This window comes from Ctenopharyngodon idella, chromosome 11, assembly GCF_019924925.1.
Source record: "Ctenopharyngodon idella isolate HZGC_01 chromosome 11, HZGC01, whole genome shotgun sequence".
NCBI lineage: Eukaryota > Metazoa > Chordata > Actinopteri > Cypriniformes > Xenocyprididae > Ctenopharyngodon > Ctenopharyngodon idella.
In genome coordinates, this window is record NC_067230.1 from 22374734 (window position 1) to 22384253 (window position 9520).

The 9520-nt window shown below is 36.6% G+C and overlaps 1 protein-coding gene across 1 annotated transcript in view; it reads left to right on the top strand.

Annotated features, from left to right (window-relative positions):
• ephb2b (eph receptor B2b) overlaps positions 1–8874 on the top strand; it is a 134617-nt gene extending 125743 nt beyond the window's left edge. The window contains exons 15-16 of the mRNA XM_051912749.1: positions 1478–1633; positions 2894–8874. Of these exons, the coding sequence (XP_051768709.1) occupies positions 1478–1633; positions 2894–3002 (265 nt within the window). The 3' untranslated portion in view covers positions 3003–8874. The remainder of the gene's footprint in view (positions 1–1477; positions 1634–2893) is intronic.
• Positions 8875–9520: the final 646 nt, after the last annotated feature.

Below are 9520 nucleotides of genomic sequence, written 5' to 3' on the forward strand. Positions count from 1 at the left end.
CTAACATCAAATTCTGTTGTAATCAGTTTTGAATGAAATTTCTTGGGCACTTCATGTGTAGTGTGTTCCAAATCAGTCACTTGCCAGGTTGCCCTTGCACTTTCTACTACCTAGAAGGCTGTAGACACAGAGGCAGCTCTCTAGGCTTTGAAACAGGTCATACATTTAACACTTTGACTCATCTGACATAACTTTACTTGTGCAGTGTAGTGTGCAATAGTCATTACAATAAATCACATTTATGTAGAAAGTCACAGAGATGTTTAAACAAGTTTCTGCAGTATTTAGTTTATGGAGACACATTGCCTTTTTGGAAAGGAGTAAAGACACAGACGTGAAACTTTAAACTATGGTATGCCATGGCAGCATCAAGGGATCGTAATGACGTTTTCAGTCTAACCGCTGCACATACATAATACTGTATTGTTTGGAGAGGAGTGCAGATCCATCCATGTTACATGATATATGTGTGGCTACAAAAACAGCTTTATTACTTGCTTTGAAGTTTCTTTTTTAAGGTATTTAGTACTTAGATTAGTCTGACACCCTTGCCATTACACTGAAGTGTATGTCTGTGTGCATGTGTCCTTTTGTGTGCCTTTCATATATTAGGGGGGATTTTCTACGCCTGACCTTTCACCAGACTCGACTCGCTCGCATCCTTCAAGGCATATTTACAAAACCAAATGGAATATGACCTTAATAGAAATGTCTTTATTCATAACAGCCTCCTTCAAAATTATTACCATACTGTTTTCAATCTGGGGTCAATGCTTTGGTTTTACTTCTGATACCTGTGGTAGACTTTATTGATGCCGTGAAGTTTCTGAGTTATTTCTTTTGGCATTGAATTGCTACATAAATAAAATCAACTCGGTTTGATAGATCAAATCATTATTGAAAGCTTAAGGCGATCATGAACTTGAAACAATAGTAAAGCTGGTAGACGGTGGGCAACACTCTAGTCAGTTTCTTGTGGACAAATGTAAAGTGCCCCAGTTTCTTCTGTCATTGCGCTGACGGTGAGAGGCTTGGGTTTTGTGTGCTTCCCACCAGCTCTTTTTGCCTCAAGGCTTATACGCTGCAGTAATGTTGCTAGAAAGTACGGTCATCTGGGGACATTAATTGCATTTTTTGAAGAATTAAGCAGGGCAAAGGATATTTTGCACTTAAATTCTTCCCTAACATTATTTTTTCCTCTCCAGAGATTGAATTATATTGACCCAAGAAATAATATAGCTAAAAAATTCCCAAGCGTGTCACAATTGCCAAAAATATGCACAAGATTTAAAGGTTTTTTTTTTTTTTTTTGCATTGATGATAATATGCCATATAAATGTGAACCACATGTAGTTTAGGAATGTACAATGTACAGTCTGAGGGGAATTCTCTGTGTACTTGGTGGCTAAAGGCTATTTTTACTGCGTACATTAACAACAGTGTGACTCATGTCTCTCTCTTTCTCATTGCCTTCCAGTGTGCATTTGCCCTTGCTTGACCGCAGTGTACCCGACTTCTCTAGCTTTAGCACTGTGGATGATTGGCTGGACGCTATTAAGATGGGCCAGTACAAAGACAACTTTGCCAATGGCAACTTCACCAGCTTCGACCTCGTTTCTCAGATGACCATGGAGTAAGTGTTATACCTAGGAGCCATTCTTTGATCACTGAGTCAGCAGAACCTCTAAGGGATCTTTGACTCCAAAAGGCAATAAAGAGCAAAAATAGGAATTGATAGACAGCACTGAAGTTCACTGCACAATATATTAAATATAATATTTCATAATATATAAAATGCAAATATATATATATATATATATACACACACACTAGCATTCAAAAGTTTGGGGTCAGTAAGTTGACCAAAAGCCACAGTAAAGACATTTTTAATGTTACAAGAGATTTATATCTTAAATAAGTTTTTTGTTTTTTTTTACTTAGTATTTAAATAATCCTAAATAATCCAACTGTTTTCATCATTGATCATAATAAGAAATGTTTCTTGAGCACCAAATCAGCATATTAGAATGATTTCTGAAGGATCATGTGACACAGTTTGTTTAAATTGTTTTTCACAATATTACTGTTTTTCCTGTATTTTTGATCAAGCAAATGCAGCCTTGGTGAGCATAAGAGATTTATTTAAGAAACATTAAAAAAATCTTACTGACCTCAAACATTTGAATGGTATACTATTATATATATACATTATAAATAAGTTTATAAATTAACCTAGTTTAAAGGTTAAAATGTAGTTCATTGTTCATTCATTATATCTAATGCATTAAATAAAGTTAAAGAATTTAACCATATTGTAAAGTTTTACCATTTATGTAAATGACAGCCTTTTGCGGTATAATGATAGTTGCATAAGACCATATCACAATATCAGTTTCAGTGTGATTGATTGTGTAGCTAAACTGTTCAATCTCCTTATTATCCCCTTTCTCATATTTTAAAAAGAATTATCAGTTGCAGTCTGAAATCATTTCTCAGTGATTAGACACTGTCTGGATCTAAAATCAGAAATATAGGGTATATTTCCTCATCTTTGTTGTTGGCTGTCAATCACGGTGAAAATGGGAGCCAGAGAAATGCACGCTTAGATTCCTCTCCTCTCCTCACCTCAGCTGTTACCTGGCCAAACCAGACACGCCGTGAAAACAAAGGAGGTGTTGTTGATTCAGAGACGCTTGGATTGTGCAACAAACAGAGGATGATAGGGATAAAGGAATTTACCGGTTACTCAGTCTTGAACTAACATGCTGAGTTTACCTTGGCATCGTGTGATGAAGCCAGTGAATAAAAATGTGTTACTACAGCATTATGGTATCTGCTTTAGAGCGCTCATGTTTAATCTCGCCTCTTTCTCTCTGTGTGTGTTTGTACGTAGGGACATTCTCAGGGTCGGAGTGACACTAGCAGGTCATCAGAAGAAGATCCTCAACAGCGTTCAGATGATGAGGGCCCAGATGAACCAGATCCAATCGGTAGAGGTTTGACCACGTGCCCTGATTAGACTGGGAGGAGGACAAGAGGAGGCGGCGGAGAGCCAACCTGACGGGATGGGGTGGCAACCACAGACCCTAAGCCTGATTTTCCTTCTGGACCACCTAGGATATCCACCTGCCCCCTCCTCCGAAACACTCTCGTTCTCCATCTGTGACATCTGAATCTCCCATTAACCCCCAGACACCCTGTTGGGCTCGACTCGTGAAAGCTGCGTCTGGAAAATATGGTCACAACACCTGATCGTTTAGCTTTAGCCGCCACCAATCACAGGATGACCGTTCAGTCTGCCAGCAATTGGCTCCGCCCCCTATTCCCCTTAAATTTTCCTCTTACTTTTTCCAGTTTTATTCTTTTATTAATTTTTTGTTTTGTTTTGTTTTGTTTTTATTGTGTTCTTTTTTTAAAAGAGGTTTTTGTAAAGAATTTTTAAAACTATTAAAACAAGGAATCTATATAAAATATATAGATTTGTGTAAACTTGCTGACTGAATATGGTGGACTAAATTGAAAGGCTACCCTTTAAAAGGGCAATGAAGAAACAGGAGATAAAAATACATGCTTTTGAGATTTTCTTTCTAATATTTTTGGAAAATCTTGAATAGAAAGAATGACTGTCTGCTCAGTGGACACACACGGGACAACCTGCGGGACCTTACTCCATCCCTCTCCCCTCGCTGACAGCAGAGGGAAAAGTATGTGAACACCATGAAATGGGACTTCATTTTGGCAGCTGATACTGCCTTGAAGAAAATATGAGACTTCAGTCATTTTGCAGTTTAAATTACATCAACACAAACAAACAGACACATGGAGAAAAAAAGTAATAGTTATCACAGTGTTGAATTTGTGGTGCAGATTTCTCATTGCTTGGGGGAAGAAAAAAGAAATCTTTTACAGATGTCAACAGCCTGCCAAATAGAGCATCATCCCTTTGTACCTCGTCCTGTACATATCAGATGCACTTGACGTTGTGAGGTCATCAGTACGAGCCTGATGTAGTCCAACATTTAGTTCCAGTTTCAGTATTAGATGGATCTACATTGACATTTGATGGATTTTTTTTTTTTTTTTTCGTGTGAGTGTGCGTATATGGCTCGAGAGGGTCATCTTTTATATTCTTCCTTCTTTTTGTCATGGGCTAAGATGAATTAGTTTGAAAGACGGCATGAGATATTCTCCCCCGCAGTTGCATAAAGAAAATTTTTAGCGCATTCTTTCCGTGAACTGCTTACAGAGAAGGACCCCGAGTGCACGTATGGTGTGGTCTTCACATCATCTATGCTCTTCTTTTATGTTTGGATCCCTACCGTGTGCGTGTGCGTGTGCATGTGTGCGTATGGAGCCCATGGAGCTGCAGAGCAAGTGTGGTACGAAGCTATGATTTCACAGGAAGCTTGGATTTGATACACTTTGCAGACCACTGTGTTGATATGCTTATATTTTTGCCACCAAAATCATTTCTTTAAAAAAAAAAAGAAAAGATGTTTTATAATAAGGTGTTTAGGGGTTTTAATATCTGATAAAGTATGCAGTTAGAGGACATTTTCATAACAGGGAAGTGATTGTTCATTGTGAAGCATAGTTTTATATGAGGATATTGTTATTGTACGACATATTTGAACTGGTTACATTCACCTATTGGGGCCAAGCTTAAATTTGACATCTAAAAGGCTTATGATATTAAGCCGGAGTTTCATAGGACATTTAATCAACAAATCACAAACAATAACAGCTGTAAATTAGTGTGTATATGTTTTATTTTATTTTTTACAGAGAATACACCTGTAATTCCTACCGTTCTCCATGGTAAGGTACTTCCACAGTACTCTCTGAGATCTTTCACCTCCATGCCATAGACATAAGAACAATAAAACTCTGTATATAATATTCTGAAGCAGAAACTCCCCTCTCAAAGAGGTTTTTCCTCAAAGCTGTGTTGGATTTTAGTGTACAGATTCATTTTTTTATGTGTTGTTGAAACTGAATGGAGAGTCGCTATTGTCAATGTTTATTTTGGGCCTTTTCGTTTTGTACTAGGATGGGCTGAGAGATGAGAAGCAGCTGTAGAGATGAACGGGCCAGAGGCATCTTCATCCGTGCTGGAGTGTCTGTGTGCGCGAGTGTGTTTATGTGTTTGCACGTGCAGGTACGTCCATGTACCAGCATTAAGGTCACTGTGGTAAACAATATACTTCTCGCTCAGTTGACGAGGGGCTCGCTTTATTCCATAACCTCAGGGTTGACATGCATCTGTTAAAAACATGCAGTACTGTGAGGTCAGTTCGGTGTAGGTAAGGTCTATATAGGCTGAGTCTCAGAGTGCTGATGAAGTTCCAATCAGATGGTGTTGACCATTCTCTGTTCTTCCCATTACATAATGCTTCCATTAGAATGAAGATTCTGTCATGCAGTGAGTGTTTGGGCAGGAAACACTATGTCCAGCAGACAGGCCATCCCAGGTGTGAACTCTTGAGATACGTAGTGATAAAATCAAAAGGCTTGAGAGACAACTACGTCTATCTTCCTCCAGAAAGAGGTAGGATTTTAATTTCCTGTGAGCTTGACAAACTAAGTGGCCCTTTTTAGCTCTCAGTTTATGGTAACTTTTTCATCACCAGCAGGAGGATACAGGGAGAAGGGAAATTAATATCTGGGCTTAACACCTTGTCCTAACTAGCAATGTGTAATTTGTCCATCCACACTGAAAGTGAAAATCACAGCCAGTGTTTCATTTGTAGTTACACTACTGTTAAAAAGTTTGGGGTCGGTAAGATTTTTTAAAATGTTTTTGAAAGAAGTCTCTTATGCTCCAAGGATGCATTTATTAGGTCACAGTAAAAACAGCAATATTTTGAAATATCATTACATTTTAAAATAGCTTTTCTATTTTGATATATTTTAGAATAATGTAATTTATTCCTGATGCAAAGCTGAATTTTCAGCATCCATTACTCATCTTCAGTGTCACATGATCCCTTAGAAGTCATTGACAACAGTTGCGCTGATTAATATTTTTGTTAGGATTATTTGATGAATAGAAGTTTGAAAGAACAACATTTATTTAAAGTAGAAATCTTTTATAACAATGTAGAAGTCTGTATTTTTTATCAATTTAATGTGTCGATGCTAATAATTTCTTTCAAAAAAATTTTACTGACCCAAAACTTTTGAACGGTAGCGTATATTTGGACATGGATTTGGGACCAATGAGATTTCACACTGCTATAAAGCTATAAAGCCCCACTGTAGAAATAAATATCAAGCATTTGGCAAAATGTCCCATCACTTGCATGTCTTATAAACTGTTGATTTAAAAAATGTAATTCATTTAAAACACACCCAAAATCTGAAACTAAGTAAAATAAAATAACAGATAATGAAAATAAATAGTCATTTTCATCATTTCTTTTGTGTGTCTGACAAAATGTCTTGTTTGGCAAAAAAACAAAACAAAACAAAAAAAAAAAACCCCTATTGATTTAAAAAAAAAAAAAAAAAAAATGCTTATGTAATACTTTTTTAATACATTTAAAATGTGTAAACACCTGTTTTCATGGTATATATGCCATATGCAGCACCTTGGTTGCTTTCAGCAGCTGGTTAGGACAGGGAGTGAGGGAGGTGAGAGAATATTCTCACATCATAAAACTTTACAAGTGATGGTGCCAGCAGCCATCTTTACCTGTCTGTCCAGCACACATCCTCTCAATATTTAATGGTTTCTCAGTGTCACTGCTGCAGTGTGAGACTAAGGTTCTGAATCCCTCGTCTTCCTCAGAATAACACTGCTTTCTGCTTCACCTTCTAGGACAATCACTGTCACTCATAGCTGCAGCAGACACACAATGATCCACACACATTGTTGCGGTATATCTTAAAAAAAAAAAAAAAAAAAATTGGACCTACAGAAATTCAAAAGTTTAGACGTTCATGGCAGTAGCTTAGCAATATTTAGAGGTGCTGCCCACAAGTTACGGCGTGTTTTAAATCTGCCTAACAGCCCAGGATTAACAGAGCTTTGAATGAAATCCAGTGCTGAAGGGATATCCTGTATTCCTGATCCTCATCTCCTTTTCCTTCCAATAAAATGTCGTTTCATAAGTATAGTTTCATGGGTCTGCGCTATTTGCAAAAAGACGTTTTTCTTGCAGTTTGGCGCTGATGATCACATGAGTTTCTGGCACTTTGCATCGAGAGGTCTGAAGGAACATTAGCAGCCAATGAGCCTTTCTGTTTTAAGATATTGATATGTTGAAAGATTATGACATGCTTGACGTTTGCTACGCATTTTCTTCAGCAAACCTGTATTTACATAGAAATATTTCATCACAACGATCTTATGTAATTCTGTTTTTCCACTGCATCTTTAACCGCTCAAGTTTGTTTCTCGGCAGGGGACTAATTACTTCATACGTCTCCTTCTCTCATTTGTCGTTTAACAGAACACTACGTAGACCACAGACAAATGAGACGTGGCGTCAAGAGTGTGAAAGAATGTCACGCTGAGTGATTTAAGCACTTCTTATTGTTTTTTTTCACATGGATTATCACCTTAAACACATAGTTTCTACCACAACACAGCTCTAGGCCTCTAAAAGTGCTGGGAAAGATGGTACATAGACATTTTTTAAAACTCTGAACCCTTTTTGTTCAGATGGCTTGTGAAAATAACCAATAAGCTGCCATTATGTGGACATGCGAACTGCATATGTTCCTTCTGGCAAGCTAAAACGTGATCAGCACAGAACCGTGCACCATTTAAAGCTTTTTGTTGAAAGCTGGGTGACAGCAAGCTGTGAACAGCATATGCTCGCAGCTACCGCCGAAGCATAATACCAATTCAAAACCATTATTATGATGATTATGTGCGACTGTGAACGTAAATACAAGCTGGCTCTGGCTCGCTCTTATTGGTCCATATTTCTGCCTGCATCCTCCAAATATGGTGGGAAGTTTTCGAATAGAAAATGGCTTCCTGAACAGAGCTGTAGTGCCTGTAGGGCTGCAGCGCCCTCTGGTGTTAGGAAGGCAGTAGTGCATTCTTCCGCATGTCTCTCAGCCCTGGTTTTCATTACAGGGCAGCAGACTCTCTCTCTCTCTCTTTCTCTCTCTTTCTCTCTCGGCTAGCCCAAATAGAGCACTGCCCACCTGGACCACTGTGACGGAGGTTGGAGGTCCTGTTTCGCTGTATAAAATGTACATTTGACTGTAACCCTGTGAATGATGTAACAATTTCATTATTTGTAATATTGTTATTTGGTTTATTTTCTAAAAATTGAAAAAAAGCCCAACTTGACTCTCCTCATTAAAAAATGAAATGAGATCTGTTATACAATGTTCTGTGTTTTGTGTGTGTTCGCCTCAGTTTTTGTTTTCCTGATAGCACATTATGCTAGCAATGCCAGTCATGGGTTGAATTCCCAGGAAATGCATAATAATAAAAATGTATAGCTCGGATACAGTGTAATTTGCTTTAGATAAAAGTGTCAAAAAATATAAAAGAAATATTCCAGGTTCAGTATGTTTGCTCAGTCAACGTGTTTCTGAAAAAATAAATAAATAAAAAACAATCATTTTAAAAATGAATTAAAAAAAAAAACTTTAATTAAAAAATAATTTGTAAAATGACGCAATTAGTGTAAAAAAAAAAAACTGAAATTAAACTAACTAAACCAAAATGAATGATAATTTACATTATCAACAATCTATCTTCATATGGACCAATGGTATTTCTGTTATGTGATTGACAAAAGATAAATTAACAGCATGTTGATTATCATAAAAAACACAATTTCCTCTTGTCCCTCCTTAAATATTGATTTAAAAATGATTGTAAAATTAAATGGTATATATAAAAAAAAACCTAAAACAAAGTAAAATAAAATAACCAAAAAAAAAAAAAAATGGTCCAATGATATTTCTATTATGTGATGAACAAAATGTCTAATCAGCAACGTTTGTGGCATAACGTTGATTACCACAAAAAGTAGGTTCCACTTATCCCTCCTTTTCTATAAAAAAATTACAGCGAAGCACTTACAATGGAAGTGAATAGTGCCAATCTGTAAATGTTAAAATACCATAGCTACAAAACATAAACAATATGTACATTAATATGACTTTAGTGGAAAAAAAAGGCTTAACTTAGTCACAATAACAATGCAATAAACCCTATAATGATTATTTAAACAGTATAACAGCTAAAATAATAGGCATTTTATCAGAATAATTAATGTAAGTGCTTTTATAAAATAAAATTCACATTTGCTATTAAATCTTCCAAAAATCGGCCCCATTCACTTCCATTGTAATTTCCTTACTATCAACTCAATTTTGGCCAAAATGTTTTGTTTTTTTTGGTGGTAATCTCCATTACTAGGTTTAATTTATACTGAACCTGGAATATTTATTTAAATGTTTTAAAGATCCATTTGTAAAATCACCCTGAAGACAGGAGTAAAGTGAAATATCTTCTTAGAAAGTTCACATTGAAGGCATTTATACGCCC